This window comes from Jaculus jaculus, chromosome 1, assembly GCF_020740685.1.
Source record: "Jaculus jaculus isolate mJacJac1 chromosome 1, mJacJac1.mat.Y.cur, whole genome shotgun sequence".
NCBI lineage: Eukaryota > Metazoa > Chordata > Mammalia > Rodentia > Dipodidae > Jaculus > Jaculus jaculus.
This window is the reverse complement of record NC_059102.1, coordinates 224,099,148-224,114,169: the sequence shown is the minus strand read 5'-3', so window position 1 is coordinate 224,114,169 and position 15,022 is coordinate 224,099,148. Positions and strand designations below refer to the sequence as shown.

At 57.0% G+C, this 15,022-nt stretch overlaps 2 protein-coding genes across 10 annotated transcripts in view; both read left to right on the top strand.

Moving 5' to 3' along the window:
* Positions 1-3,800: 3,800 nt before the first annotated feature.
* Ccdc124 (coiled-coil domain containing 124) lies at positions 3,801-9,209 on the top strand. Of its 2 annotated transcripts, none has more exons than XM_004666026.2 (5): positions 3,801-3,840; positions 7,254-7,423; positions 8,384-8,564; positions 8,654-8,768; positions 8,883-9,209. In XM_004666026.2, exons 2-5 carry the CDS (start codon positions 7,265-7,267, stop codon positions 9,085-9,087), a joined length of 660 nt encoding a protein of 219 aa, XP_004666083.2. In that variant the 5' UTR covers positions 3,801-3,840; positions 7,254-7,264; the 3' UTR covers positions 9,088-9,209. The 2 variants fall into 2 exon arrangements, with proteins under 2 accessions (XP_004666083.2, XP_045017283.1); XM_045161348.1 differs by lacking the exon at positions 3,801-3,840 and adding an exon at positions 4,377-4,397.
* Positions 9,210-12,274: 3,065 nt separating this feature from the next.
* Kcnn1 (potassium calcium-activated channel subfamily N member 1) overlaps positions 12,275-15,022 on the top strand; it is a 32,659-nt gene continuing 29,911 nt past the window's right edge. For 3 of the 8 annotated variants that reach the window (XM_045133309.1, XM_004665937.2, XM_045133302.1), the window contains exon 1: positions 12,275-12,652. The gene's annotated coding sequence lies outside the window, so the exon portion shown is untranslated. Of the gene's footprint in view, positions 12,653-12,940; positions 13,136-13,397; positions 13,512-13,559; positions 13,689-14,057; positions 14,430-15,022 lie in introns of those variants that run through there. The other 5 variants (XM_045133287.1, XM_045133306.1, XM_045133299.1 and 2 more) reach the window with 5 other exon arrangements.

Sequence of the window (15,022 nt, the reverse complement as noted above, 5' to 3'; positions counted from 1 at the left end):
ACATCAAACAGAAAAGAAGTATGGCACAGGGAAGCAGGTGGTAGGTGGTTCTGGCCTCTCCAGGTTGGGTCCTTGGCCAGGGTGAGGCCAGCCTCAGAGCCCCCAGGCCAACCCAGCCCCTTGTTTGATGTAGGCAAAGTGTACCCAGGTTGTCAGGTTTCAGCGGAGTGATAACAGCCTCAGTTATCAGGCTGCAGATTACCATTCCCAGGAAGAAGGGTGAACCCCAGAATAGAAACAGTCGCCCCCCACACACACCAGCTCAGCACTGTGTCCCCTACCCACCAGGGGCCCCTGGGGATTGGCTCAATTCAATCCTTGGTCAAACATTTGCTTTTGAGACAAGAAGCCTGTGGGTGAGTGACTCACGGCCTCCAGCCTGGGTCACAGCTGAGGCAGAAGAGGAGAGGGGACATGCCTGGCTGGCCTGGAGGTGTGTGTGGCTTGTGCGGGGAGTCCTGGGGAAGCACAGTGAGCAATGCCCTATGGCCAGGGATGCTATGATGGTGAATCTCAAAAACATGATACTGACAGAAGTCACCCAGAAAAGTCCCCACAGCGTGTGATCCCAGAACAAGCCCACCCACAGATTGGAAGTCAACAGGTGGCTGGCAGGAGTAGGGGAGGGGAAAAGGGTGACTGCTGATGGGGACAGGGATCCTTTTAGGATGATGGGATGTTCAGGAACTAGAAATATGAGGGGGTTGTATACAATGAGGAATGCCAGTAGATTGGATTTTTGGCTAATTTCATGTTATGTGAATTTTACTTCAATAAAAAACAGCAAACTGGTCATGGTGGTGCATGCCTTGAATCCCAGCACTTGGGAGGCAGACGTAGGAGGATCACCATGAGTTTTAGCCCACCCTGAGACTACATAGTGAATTCCAGGTCAGCCTGGACAAAAGCAAAACCCTATCTCAAAAAGAAAAAAAAGGGGGGGCACTGGAGAGATAGCTTAGCATAGCAGTTAAGGCACTTGCCTGCAAAGTCAAAGGACCCAGGTTTGATTCCCCAGTACCCATGTAAGCCAGATGCATAATGTGGTACATGTGTCTGGAGTTCTTTTGCAGGGCCTAGAGGCTCTGGTGTGCCCATTTTCTCTCTCACTCTCTCTCTGTCTCTTTCTCAAATAAATAAATAAATATATATATTAAAAAAGAAGAAGAGAAGAAGAAAAAGCAGCAAATAATCCAGGCATGGTGGTGCATGCCTTTAATCCTAGCAGAGGTAGGAGCATCACTGTGAGTTCAAGGCCATCCTGGGACTACAGAGTGAGTGCCAGGTCAATACGAGCTATAGTGAGACACCCCTGCCCCGCACAAAAAAAAAAAAAAAATTATAAAATAAAGTGAGGAAGAGTGAATGAGAATGTGACTGTTCCAGGGCCTCATGCCTCTGCAAAGTCCAGACTCGTGCCACTTTGTGCATCTGGTTTTACTTGGGTACCAGGGAACTGAACCTGGCCTACAGGCTTTGCAAGCACGTGCCTTTAGCCACTGAGCAATCTTCCTAGTCCCCAATATTTGGTCTCTTAATAGTGCATCTAGATTTGAGTACTTCCTCAAAAATGTTTCCAGGACTGGGAAAATTGAATAAAGAAATAGTAATAAAATTTATTAATAAAATTAGCCATGTGAGTTCGAGGTCACCCTGAGACTACATAGTGAATTCCAGGTCAGCCTGACTAGAGTGAGACCCTACCTCAAAAAAACCAAATAATAATAATAATAAATAAATAAAATTAGCCAGGCATAGTAGAACATGCCTTTAATCCCAGCACTTAAGAGGTAGAGGTAGGAGGATTGCCATGAGTTCAAGGCCAGCCTAGGACTACACAGTGAATTTCAGGTCATCCTGGCCTATAACAGGACCCTACCTCAAAAAAAAATTTTTTTAATGGGTTGGAGAGATGGCTTAGCAGTTAAGTGCTTGCCTATAAAGCCTAAGGACCCTGGTTTGAGGCTTGATTCTCCAGTACCCACATAAGCCAGATGTACAAGGTGGTACAGGCATCTGGAGTTCCTTTGCAGTGGCTGGAGGCCCTGGTGCACCCATTCTTTATGTCTCTGCCTCTTTCTCTCTCTGTGTCACTCTCAAATAAATAAATAAAAATAAACAAATTTTTTAAATTAAAAATGCAGATGTGGTGGTGTGTACCTGCAATCCCAATGCTGGAGACACCTCTGGGGCTTGCTAGGTACTAGTGTAGACAAACTGGCATACTCCAGGGTTATTGAGAGGCTCTGTCTCAGAACACAGGGTGTAGAGCAAGAGAGGAAACCTCTAGCTTCTCTCATGTATACAACTACTTATTAATTTTTTTGAGTCAGGGTTCCATGTAGCCTAGGATAGCCTCCAACTCCTTATGTAAACAAGGATGAGCTTGAACTCCTGATTCTCCATCCTCCTGCTTCTATATTCTGACTGCTGGGAGGACAGGTGTGTTACTAAGCTGCTGGTCTCACTCTAACTCAGGCTGACCTGGAATTCACTATGTAGTCTCAGGGTGGCCTCAAACTCACAACAATCCTCCTACCTCTGCCTCCTAAGTGCTGGGATTAAAGGTATATGCCACCATGCCCGACTACCAGCCCATATCTTTTTCTGAGGCAGCGTTTCACTCTGTATTCCAGGCTTGACTCCAACTCGTGGCAATCCTCTGCTTCTGCCTCCCCAGTGCTAGGATGCATCACCTGGCCTTGCTGTGCTAGTTACATTGGTAGCAAATTCAATGTCTGCTCTCTGTGAGCCTCAGTTTCCCTGCCTGGATAGCACAGAAGGTGTTTATTTGTATACTTATTAAAAAAAAAATACCCAGGCGTAGTGGCACATGCTTTTAATCCCAGCACTCAGGAGGCAGAGGTAGAAGGATCTCCGTGAGTTGGAGGCCAACCTGAGACTACATAGTGAATTACAGGTCAGCCTGGACAGTGAAACCTTACCTGAAAAAAACAAAGAAAAAAAATCATTATTCATGTGTTTATGGGTGGGTGTGCGCGCGCACATCCGGGTCTTTTGCCACTGCAAATGAACACCAGTCTGGTTTTATGTGGGTGCTGAGGAACTTCGGTGCTTGCAAGCAAGCACCTTTAACTGCTGACCCACCTCTCCAAACCCAATCTTTTTTTTTTTTTTTTTTGGTCATGTAAGGTCTCCTCTGGCCCAGTCTGACCTGGAATTTACTATGTAGTCTCAGAGTGGCCTCGAACTCACAATTATCCTCCTACCTCTGTTTCCCGAGTGCTGGGATTAAAGGCTTGCGCCACCATGCCAGGCTTCCCAGCCCCCATTTTGACAACCTCACCCCTCCTCTGCTCTCATGACCCTACTGGGACTTTGAAATTGTAATAGCAAAGCGTCTTCACCGCCCCAGGCGATTGCACCTGGCTAGGTAAAACCGCACACTTGTTTTGGAGAACAGCCAGGCCCACCTCCTAGCATGGACCAGGGGCGCTACCTGGCGGCCGGGCCACGAAGTCCTGGCATATGCTGTTGGACAATATGTAAAGCCGTCGTTGCCATCTTTCTTCCTGGCAGCGGTCATCTTGGTAAAGGGACTGTTGTAAGTCGTAGCATCTAAACACCCTCCTGTGTCCTCAATATCTTGCATGAGTGCAGAAAATGAGAGCGTGGGTAAAATTCTATTTGGATAAAGAAGGAGAAATAACTGAAGACTTTGACTAATAACTTTATTTGTGGCCAAACTGTGTTGTGTATATTTCCTTTATCAAGATGGCGACATTATCTAACGTCATGAGCGGCGCGCCGCAGGGAGGCTAGGACGCAGTCGCGTTTGACGTCACAGAGACGCGACGGTGCCGGCGCCTGAAGAAGGAGGTAGGAGCGGTCGCTGCGCGGGAGGAGCCGCGGTGGGGATAGGGGGGAACCCTGATCGGTTCAGGTGGTCACTGCTCAGTTTGGGGGTCTTACCGTATGGAGAGACGGAAGTGGGATGCTCTGCGGCGCTAGCATTTGGGGCCGCACGTGCCTGAGCTCGTAGGGGGCTGGGTCCATTTGTGTGATGCGAAATCCCGGACGCGGTGCAGCCGGTGCAAAGGCCCTGAGGCCCTGCTCACTCGGTGTGGCTAAAATCCCCCGGCGATGCCGCCGGTGCGCCCACCAGCCGGCAGGTCAGGACCGTGGCGTCCGAGGACCACGCGGAGGCTGCCTGGAGGAGGCTGCCCCGTGCTTTATCCTCGTTCGGGCCCTGGATCTGCTGGTTGGGAATAACAAGGACAGGTGCTGGATGACCGGGTTCCTGTTGAGAGCTCCTTTCCTTCCCATCATGCAGCCATCATTATGCTCACAACACCTGAGAGAATCGTCGGGAGTTTCAGGGAAGGCTTTCTGGAGGTGGCAATACCTGAACTGGACCTTGATGTTAACATAGCTTAGTAGGTAGAAAGAGGGACAGACGCTGGGCGTGGTGGTGCACCGTGAGATTGGAGAATCTTGGGACACATAGTAAAACCCCGTCTCAAAATAGAACAGGGGACATGTCCTATCCGTAGGCATAGTATGTAGAAAGGCCTGAGGCATGGACTTGATTGGTGTGTGTGAAGATGGGCGAGGAGGCAGGTGTGGCTGGAGTTGGGGGAGGTAGAGAATGTTCCAGATGTGAGGAGGCCAGCCAGCAAGCCATTTTTCAAAGCCCATTATCCTGCAATCCTTCGTTGAGTGTTTTGTTTGTTTGTTTGTTTGCCCAGGCTGACCTGGAACTCACTATGTAGTCTCAGTGTGGCCTGGAACTCACGGCTATACTCCTACCTTTGCCTCCTGAGTGCTGCTTCGTTGAGTATGGTTTTGGATGTTTGGTTTTTCGAGATAAGGTCTCACTAGCCCAGGTTGGCCTCGAACTTACAGCAATCCTCCTATCTTTGCTTCCTGAGTGCTGAGACTAAACGTGTATGCCACCATGCCCAGCCCTGCTGTTTTGGATTTTGTTGTTGTTGTATGAGATTGCTGCGTGTTGACCACACCCAACGAGAGAAGGTGGCACAACGAACTCATTACATAAGGGAGGCTGTAGGCCTGGTGTGGTGGCACATGCTTTTAACCCCAGCACTCGGGAGACAGAGGTAAGAGGATCGCCATCAGTTTGAGGCCACCCTGAGACTACATAGTGAATTCCAGATCAGCCTGGGCTAGAGTGAGACCCTACCTCGAAAAATCAAAAAGAAAACAAGAAAAGCAAAACCCATAAAGGAGGCTTTGGGGCTCGAGGCCAGCCTCAGCTCCATGTCACTCAGAGAGGCATATTGTCTAACATCCCGCATGGGAAGCATGGATCCCCCATGAGAAGCATGAATGCCCCCTGGTTAAGGTTTTGGGGGCATGCAGTCCAGCGTGTCCATATGCATAGTTTTGCTGAGGGCTGGGCACACAGTGTGGCACCTGTGTGTCTTCTCATTCTCAGGACACTTTGTAGGTGTCCTGAGAATATTCCCAGGTGAGCAGATGTACTGTGGTGTTCCCCAACTGTACAGGCCTGGGCCATCAGGAGCAAGGCACAGGGCCCAGTTATTCAGTGGGGGAGCTGGGACTGAGGCCACCCACGGGGCAGGAGAGGCAATGCAAACTTCCACTTTAGTGCCACTTAAAAAGACAAAGATGGACATGTTCATCAGCAGACACGTGCCACAGTACAATGCTGAGTAAAGAAGCAAGTCAAGACCCAGTATGATCACTGACAAGAAATGTCCAGAACAGACATATCTACCTAGTCAGGAAATTGACTGGTAGCTGTCAAGGGCCAGGGGGCCTGGCTAGGAGGTGGAGCCCCACCTAGGATCCCAGTGAGGAGGGGGGCGTGGCTGGGAGGTAGAGCCCCGCCTAGTGAAAGGGGTCATGGCTGGGAGGTAGAGCTCCACCTAGAATCCCAGTGGGGAAGGTGCGTGGCTAGAAGTGGAGACCCAACTAGAATGCCAATGAGAAGGGGGCGTGGCGGGGAGGTGGAGCCCCGTCTAGAATGCCAGTGAGGAAGGGGTGTGGCTGAGAGGTGGAGCCCCGCCTAGAATCACAGTGAGGAGGGGCGTGGCTGGGAGTGGAGTCCCATCTAGAATCCCAGTGAGGAGGGGTTGTGGCTGGGAGGTACAGCCCCGCCTAGAATGTCAGTGGGGAAGGGGCGTGGCTGAGATGTGGAGCCACAATTAGAATCCCTGTGTGAGAGGGGCGTGGCTGGGAGGTGGAGCCCCGCCCAGAATCCCAGTGAGGAGGGGGCGTGGCTGGGAGGTGGAGCCCCGCCTAGAATCCCAGTAAGGAGGGGCGTGGCTGGAGGTGGAGCCCCGCCTAGAATCCCAGTGAGGAGGGGGCGTGGCTGGGAGGTGGAGCCCCGCCTAGAATCCCAGTGAGGAGGGGGCGTGGCTGGGAGGTGGAGCCCCGCCTAGAATCCTAGTGAGGAGGGGCGTGGCTGGGAGGTGGAGCCCTGCCTAGAATCCCAGTGAGGAGGGGGTGTGGCTGGGAGGTGGAGCCCCGCCTAGAATCCCAGTGAGGAGGGGCGTGGCTGGGTGGTGGAGCCCCACCTACAATCCCAGTGAGGAGGGGGCGTGGCTAGGAGGTGGAGCCCTGCCTAGAATCCCAGTGAGGAGGGGCGTGGCTGGGAGGTGGAGCCCCGCCTAGAATCCCAGTGAGGAGGGGCGTGGCTGGGTGGTGGAGCCCCACCTACAATCCCAGTGAGGAGGGGCGTGGCTGGAGGTGGAGCCCCGCCTAGAATCCCAGTGAGGAGGGGCGTGGCTGGGAGGTGGAGCCCCGTCTAGAATCCCAGTGAGGAGGGGGCGTGGCTGGGAGGTGGAGCCCAGCCTAGAATCCCAGTGAGGAGGGGCGTGGCTGGGAGGTGGAGCCCAGCCTAGAATCCCAGTGAGGAGGGGCGTGGCTGGGAGGTGGAGCCCCGCCTAGAATCCCAGTGAGGAGGGGCGTGGCTGGAGGTGGAGCCCCGCCTAGAATCCCAGTGAGGGCCAGGTCTTCCTGGAAGTTGTTGGCCCTAGGCTCCCCCTGTAGTACCTGATCTGGGTGGTGCTAGCAGTTAGGAGTGTGAGGTAGGGGGTATCGAAGTGTCAAGTCAGCCTGGGCTACAGCGTGAAACTGTCTAAAAAGGAGCATAATGAAAACAATCCCAGTAGTGTGCACTTGAGAACTGCGGTATGGTTTATCGAGGCCCTCACTGCCATGGCAGGGATGAGACGCACCCTGCCCACCATAAGCTTCTTGGACCGTTGAGTGTCGCCTCCCTGCTCAGTTTACTCTCTCCACAGCCTGCCGAGGGATGCCCAAGAAGTTCCAGGGCGAGAACACCAAGTCGGCAGCGGCCCGGGCGCGGAGGGCTGAGGCCAAGGCAGCGGCAGATGCCCGCAAGCAGAAGGAACTGGAAGATGCTTACTGGAAGGACGACGACAAACACGTGATGCGGAAGGAGCAGCGCAAGGTGGGTGTGGGGCGCCTCCCCACCCTGGCAGCCGTGGGGAGGGCTGAGCTGGTGGGGCCTGTCCACAGTGTCACCCCAAAGACAACAACTGAGCAAGCTACAGTAGTTGCGGAGGTCTGGGACAGTCATCCTCCCTCTGGGGTGGCTCGGCAGGCGTGGCCCCTGACCAACACCCCTACTCTATAGCTTCTGATTCAAATCCAAAACAGCCCATGTCAACCCCAAGGCTGGGCACACTGGTGAGTCAGTACCGGTGCTGATGGCCATGCCCAGTAGGTGGCGCCAATCACCCACTTCAGTGTCAGCTGCCGCTGTCTAACCCTGCTGTGCTCCAGGATGTCCTGTCCCCCTCTCCCCCGCAGGCTGGCCTGTAACTCCTGGGCTCAGTCCAGCCTCCTCTTTGGGCCTGCCTAGTAGCTGGGTGGGAGTCCAGGCCCAAGCCAACCTGAAGTTCCTGGTATCCAACGCTAATTGCCACAAGGTCCTCAGTTCTTGAAACCGTCCAGAATCCAATCTTTGTTCTGAGTTGGTATATTCGGGATCTGCCCTTCCACAATCTCTGCCAGTCCCTCTCCTGGAGGGCATGAGGAAGCACCGAAAGGAGTGTGTGAACCGGCCAGAAGAGCCGGGGTGCAAAGACCTGGAGGCAGCATGGTGTTCAGGCCGGCAGTACAGGGTGCCACGCATGGTCAGGATGACAGGGGAAACAGGCTAACCGTCCATCGGACCTGAGGTGTGCATGACCCTTAGTTGCACCCAATGGCCGCTCTTTTTCCTGTCCTGTTCTGCGATACTATCATGCCTTAATGCACTGAGTCTGTCCTCCCCTGGAGGTAGTGGGAGTGGTGACCAAGGATGGCACATCCCCGCATCCGGCCATCCTGGGCGCCTACTGCCCTTCTAGCGGAGCCGTCCCCTGGCCGGGGTCCTCCACTGAGCTGCGCTGGGTGTGGCGCGCAGGAGGAGAAGGAGAAGCGGCGCCTGGAGCAGTTGGAGCGCAGGAAGGAGACACAACGCCTGCTGGAGGAGGAGGACTCAAAGCTCCGGGGTGGCAAGGCCCCCCGCGCCGCGCCCGCCAAAGTGACGCGCGCACACATCGAGGACACGCTGCGGCGGGACCTGCAGCACCGCGACGAGCCAGGTGAGGGGGCACGGGCACCGTGGGACTCTGGGAAGAGGGAACCGGCCATGTCCTGTGCTCACCACCCCCTTGCCTCCTCTCCGCCACAGCTGAGAAAGCCAAGAGCCACCTGGAGGTGCCACTGGAGGAGAACCTGAACCGGCGTGTGCTAGACGAGGGGAGCGTGGAGGCGCGCACCATCGAGGACGCCATCGCGGTGCTCAGGTGATGGGGCGGGGCAGCGTGCGGGGCAGGGCCGGAGACGGGCGGGGCTGACGGGGGCAGGTCGCTGGCACCTGTGCTCTGTCCTGATCCTGCCCTGTACTCTCTTGCCCCCAGCGTGGCGGAGGAGGCCGACCGTCATCCTGAGCGCCGCATGCGCGCGGCCTTCGCAGCCTTCGAGGAGGTGCACCTACCCCGACTCAAGCAGGAGAACCCCAACATGCGACTGTCGCAGCTGAAGCAGCTGCTGAAAAAGGAGTGGCTGCGCTCTCCGGACAACCCCTTGAACCAGCGCGCCCTGCCCTTCAATGCGCCCAAGTGAGGGTCGCCCCAGGATTCCAGAGAGTTCCGTGCCATCCCTGCTAGAGGCCCCTGCTCAGGAGTGCGAGGAAGCCAGGCCGAGCGCCCAATAAAGGCGGTGGCGAGGCTGCCATGAGCCCCTGAGCCCGTGCTTGCGTGCGTGTATACATGTGGGGGCTGTGCCCGGGGCGCAAGCTAGGCTAGAGAAGGCCATGGTCCCCAGATACCCTTCCGAGCCACCCTGCAGCTGGTCCAAAACGGCACCTCTACCTGAGCTCACAGCATTGACAGAGCAGGAGCAGAGCGGAGCTGGAGGCTGGGCCCAGGCTAGGGCTGCCAGCTGGTCTGCTGCTGTCCCCACAGTTCAGGCTGGGCTGGCTTTCCGCTGACGGCTGGAGAGGCCTAGGAGGCTGCCCACTGTGGTGACAGAGTACGAACGCAGAACAGCGGGAAGGTCCTATGAGGCTGTGCGGGAGGAGCAGACAGCGCTTTCCACAATAAGTCAGCTTCCTCCCCGGTCCACAAGGGCTGGTGCGAAGGGAGGTGCCCTAGCAGTACTGTGGCTCAAAGTAGCCCGCACATCCCGGCTGGGCTGGGCATCAAAGCCAGGGGTGTGTGTGTGTGTGTGTGGCCAGCCCTAGTGGTCTTCCCCGCAGTAAGCTCACCTGTGATGGGGGAAAAGGCCCAAGGACCCAGGGGTCATGTTGAAGTTTCCTAGCATTTATTTAGTTGACACCAGGTAGACACTGCCCACTCTGACTTAATCAGCACCTAGGTTTGTCCTCAGATTCTCCAGTAGATCAGGCTTGTGCCAAGAAAGACGCGGGTCTTCACAGATGTACCCACTTCCAAGGGTTGGGGCTGGTCTGAAGGGGGTTGCGCTTGACCAGAGGTAGGCAAATTTCATGGAAAAAGGGTTTTGTAGGATGAAGAGTCTTTTAGCGAGTCAACAACGGCAGAAGGAAACATTCTGGCAAAGGCCTCACCCCTCTGGGTTTGGTAGAGAAGTCGCTAATAGGGTGGGGCTGAAAATCAGTAAGTCTCAAGTCCACCTAAGGTTGGTCTGAGGGCTTAGTGGTGAGAGCTCATGGCCATAATAATAATACACTAATGGTGTTCTGGAGCGTGACTCAGTCCTGGCAATACATGGGAGCCCCTGTTTTCCGTCTCCAGAGGTAGAAATAAAATACTCTACCCAACAGCGGTTGATACAAGTTTAGTGTAGAGCCCCAGGATCCAGCTCAGAGTACTAAAGATGGGTGAGGTGCGCAGGAGAGACCTGGAGGAGCTTTTGGTGGGGGTAAAAGGACAGAGATGGTACTCAGGGTGGGGTGACTGCACACAGCCCCATGGACAGTGAGTGACACACAGGAGTACTCAGAAATGCCAGAGCAGGAACAGGAGGCAAAGAGCCCCAGCATCGCAGCTGCGGGTTCCTTGGCTTCACAAATGGAAGTGTGGCTTTGAATCTCACCTCTGCCCCTTCGGGATCGCAGGAAAGGTTAGCTGGCTGTGTACTTAGGAGTCTGAGACAGGAGGGTTGGCGTGAATTTGAAACCAGCCTGACCTAGAGTGAGACCCTGTCTCACAAAAAAACAAAAACATTAGGGCCGTGGTTCAGTTGGCAGCGTGCGGGTCGAGTGCACATTAAGCTAGAGTGCCATCCGCAGCAGCAGAGCATAAACCTGGCATGGTGGTGCATGTTGTCATTCCAGGCAGGCAGGAGGATCAGGAGTTCAAATTCATCCTCAACTACTGAAGGCCAGTATCGGAGACAGGAAATACTGGGGAGGGGGCGGGGGATGGCCAGACAAGGGTCTTTAATGGTTTTTAGTTTTTTGAGAGTGTCTCCTGTAACCCGGGCTGACCTCGAATTTGCGAAAAAGAGGTTAAAAAATCTTGTGCAGTAGCTGGGCGTGGTGGCGCACGCCTTTAATCCCAGCAGAGACAGGAGGATCACCGTGAGACTCCATAGTGAATTCTAGGTCAGCATGGGCTACAATGAGACGCTACCTCAAAATAAATAAAAGGAACTCCTTCCTCCCCTCCACTTCTGTGCTGGTATGGCGGGTGTGCGACACCACGCCCACTCAGTTTCCGATTGAATGGGACTAAAGACATCTTGGGTTTTGGGTTGGCCTCCTGCGTGGCGGCGTTGGGACTGTCGTGGGGACGATTGTCCGTAGTGTGTGGATGAGAAGGGATCAGAGATGCTGCAGCCAGGCCGGGCGATGTGGGCGCTGCGGTCACCTCGTCACTAGACAAGCCATGGCCAGCCTCGGCCACACGGGGACACCCAGATGGAAGCCCCCAGCAGGGGACCCCGCTGCCTTTGTTCTTCACAACCAGGAGAAGCCTCGGCCCCACCTAGGCGGAATCCCAGCATGCGCCTGCGCACTAGCAGCAGGGAAATCCCTGGCTCTGGGAGGGGTCGCGAGAGAGTTCCACGCGCGTTGCCAGGACGACCGAGGGTGCCGGGCTCGTACTGCGCGTGCGCAGGGTGCCCTCCTCTTGCCCGGGCATTCCCGGCGTGGGGAAGCCGTGCCCGGTGCGCATGCGCTCCCTTCTCGCCCCCCGCCCGGGCTGGGGGATTCCCGGGAATCCTCACCCGCCGCAGTGTGCACGGGGGGGTGGGGCAAGGAAACCAGCTCAAACCGGACTGGGGTTCGCCGCGAGGAGGCGGGGGCGGGAGCACCTGTGGGGTCTTCCCGAGATTCCCACCCCCGCCGTTGCCATGACAACCGCGCGCGGTCCGCAGGGCTGGAAACCTAGGCTGAGCGCCTGCGCAGGGCTGTAGCCGGCTGCCGGGGTTCCCCCGTGCGCCCCGGGACGGAGGGAGGGGATAGCGCGGGACTGGGACAAAGAGGCTGCGACTGGTGACGTGGCGAGGGAGGGGACGACCGGGCCGCACCTCTCCATCTGCCCCAGGGTGTCCCCATCCCCCTTCTCCCGGCTTTGAACTTCATTCCCTCGGCACGAATGCTCACGAGGCGTGGCGCGCGCGCACACGGAAACCTCCAAGGATGCCCTCCCTACGTTCCCAAACCCTATCCAAGTGCCCGCCTTGTCCCCCCTGGAGATCCTCGCGAGGTCCTCTTTTTTTTTTTTTTAGCTTAATCTTATTTTTTATCTTTTCACAATTTTTATCAACATTTTCCATGATTATAAAAAATATCTCATGGTAATACCCTCCCCCCACCCCGCACTAAAGGCCTCTGTTTGATCGTAGATCCAGGCAGGTCGCAGCGCCCCGGAGGCCTACGGGTGTGCGGACCGCTTCTAAAGGCGCGCAGCTGCGTCTGGGTCTCTGGGCCTTTGTCCCCGCGCACAAAGCCGTTTTCCTTTCCTCCTCCCCTTTGTGTCGACCAAGTGAGGGGTAAACCCCACGCTGGAGATTCCGGGTCCCTGCGAATTGGTTATTCAGCACATCATCTTCAGCACAGCACCCTCTGGCGAGCTGTTCCCTGCAGCAGACACCAGGGACCTTCCGGGCCTGTCCTAAAGGCAGTTTGAGGTGGCTCTCTGGGTAGGACCCCCCACACCTTTAATTGAAGCTGGGTCGTCCCAGACGCACAGCCCTCCCTCAGGTCAGCAAAACCAAGTTCCTCTTGGATGCCATTGCTTTGGGGTAGCCCAGAGTAGAGTTGCGAGGACAGTGGACCAGGGCGACTAGCCCGGAGAAGGGGCGCCTCGAGGGGAGGTCACCTTGGGCTGGGAATAGGGGGTGGGGAGAGCAGCGACCGCGGCGGAGCGAGGCAGGCCGATGCAAAGGCTCCGGGCTGGCCGGGTTCCCAGGGATGCTGGCGGAGGCCTGCAGGTGGCTCTAGTTGAACGGGCGTGGGGGAGAGGGAGAAGGGGCTGGTAACTCGGGCCGACACTGCAGACTGAGAGAAAGAAGACCGGGCCTTTTTGGACTCTAGAAAGAGTGACAGAGAGGGAGGTGTGTGGGACAAATGTGGTCTGTCACACTAAGCATCCTGGAGACGAGGTTGCAGGGTGTCTGCTTCGGAGACAGGAGACTGGACCAGCTTTGGGAGAGTGAAGCTTTCAGGGGTGTCACACGTGGTAATGTGAGTGTTCAAGATCCCCATAGTGATGGGAATCCTTCAGAAAGGGGCAGAATGGTTTCCTTCACCCGCAGCCTTCGCTCGGCTTGAAGACCACAGGACCTCTCCTTTCCTACTGTCCCCTTTTCCTTCGCCACGGCCACGGCGGCTTTCTGGTGGGAGGGGCGCCCGCGGGTCCGTGGGTGCGTCCCCGTCTCGCCTCGCCTCGGGATCCCGGGCCCCCGGGGAGCTGGGAGACTGGGGGCGGGCGCGACTATTTTTAGACTATACGAGGAGGGAGGAAGAAAAAATACAAAAGCAAAAACAAACAAAAGTGATGGAGGCTCCTGGAGGCCTCCGGGCTCCCAAGAGGAAATCCCCCGGTCTCAGACCACAGCAGGTGGGTGGGGGCTCACGGGTGGGTTGGAACCGGACGAGGGAGGGGGCTGTCAGGGCTGCTTAGGGGTGGGGACAGCTAGAACTAGAGGGCGACTCCCAAAGATTCCAAGCTGGGAGCCACTCTGGAGGTGGTCGCTGTCCTGTCCCAAGAAGGAAACTGAGGCTGGGCTGAGCCAAGGTAAGGAAAAGAGTCTTCTCCCCGGGGTTCCCCTGGGGATCACGACCCCGGAAAGTGCATTGTTCTCGGTGGTAGGGAGAGTGACCTTCACCGCCGCCACCGGGCCTCTGCCACCTTGGGGGCGCCAGCAGGCAGGGGCCCGACCGCTGGCGGCGGCGCCTCCTCTGGCCCGAGAAGTTTTCGTCGCCGTCTTTTCCGGTCAGCTTGGACTCCCCCCTCCCCTTTCTCGTTAGGACCTTCCAGCCCTGGCCACGTCACGGCTGGCGGAAACCGCCTCGGGCGTCCCCGCTCCTCCCTGGACCCTCCCCGGTCCCCAGAGCCGCTGGGCGGGCGAGGGAACTCCATCGCTCCGGCTGCGCCCTGGGCTGGATGCGGGAGAGCGGTCTCCGGAGGGAGGGGACAGTCGGGCTTGGGGGCCGCCTGTGGGCAACGCCGGACCTCGGCTAGAGGGGGGAGGGCCTTCTCTGTCGGTGCCTCAGTTTCCCCGTTTGCAAAATGAGTGCTCTAAGCCAGAAGAGGCGGAAGATGGGCTCGGCTCTTTAAGAGTGTTCAGTAGTGGTTCCGGCCTTGGAGGAGAGGGAACCTCTGTCTGGTGTGTCCCCCTTTGCGGGCGGGGGGGAGAGGGGTCAGCGACCCTTTTCCCGGTGGCGGGGCCGGGTCGGCTCCTCGGCGGCGCGCGCACCTCCGTTTCCCACACCCTGGCAGTGCGGGGACGCCAGCAGCTGCGGCCGGGGGCTGCCGGTGAGTCGACAGCTGTGGGTGCTCGGTGGGGGACAGGGTGGTTTGTGGAGGAATCTTGGCGTCATTGCTCGTTTCCTGGCCGGGCGCGGAGGTCCCGGGATTCCCCGACCCGACCTGCGGGAGCCTTGAGCCTGAGCCTCGGTTCGCTTAGGTGGAGTGTAGTCCAGACCGCACCCGCCCGCACCTCCGGGAGGAGGGGACTTTGCTCTGGGGTCCCGACTCTGGCAGCGCCCCACTGACGGTGGGGACCTAGCGGCTCTCAGTCACCGGAGGACTGGGTGGTCCTCAGGGGTGGCAGGGTCGCCAGTGTCCTCTTCCTAACCCCAGTGGCTCCTCGCCGGAGCGACCCCCTCTCCGCCTGACCCACAGCCCCCTGCGTGCTGCTGGCCTTTCCTCTAGGCATCTTCAGCCTCCACCCCTCCCTCGATGCTAGGAGAGGCCCAGAGAGGCTGAGCACTTGTCCAAGGTCACCCAGCCCTGACTCCTGTCTAGATTACTGGGCTTCCTAAACCCTTTAACTCTAAGCGTGGGCTCGAGGCCACCCCATCCGCCCAGGAGCTGGGAGGTGGGGCAGTTTCCATCCGACCTCCAAG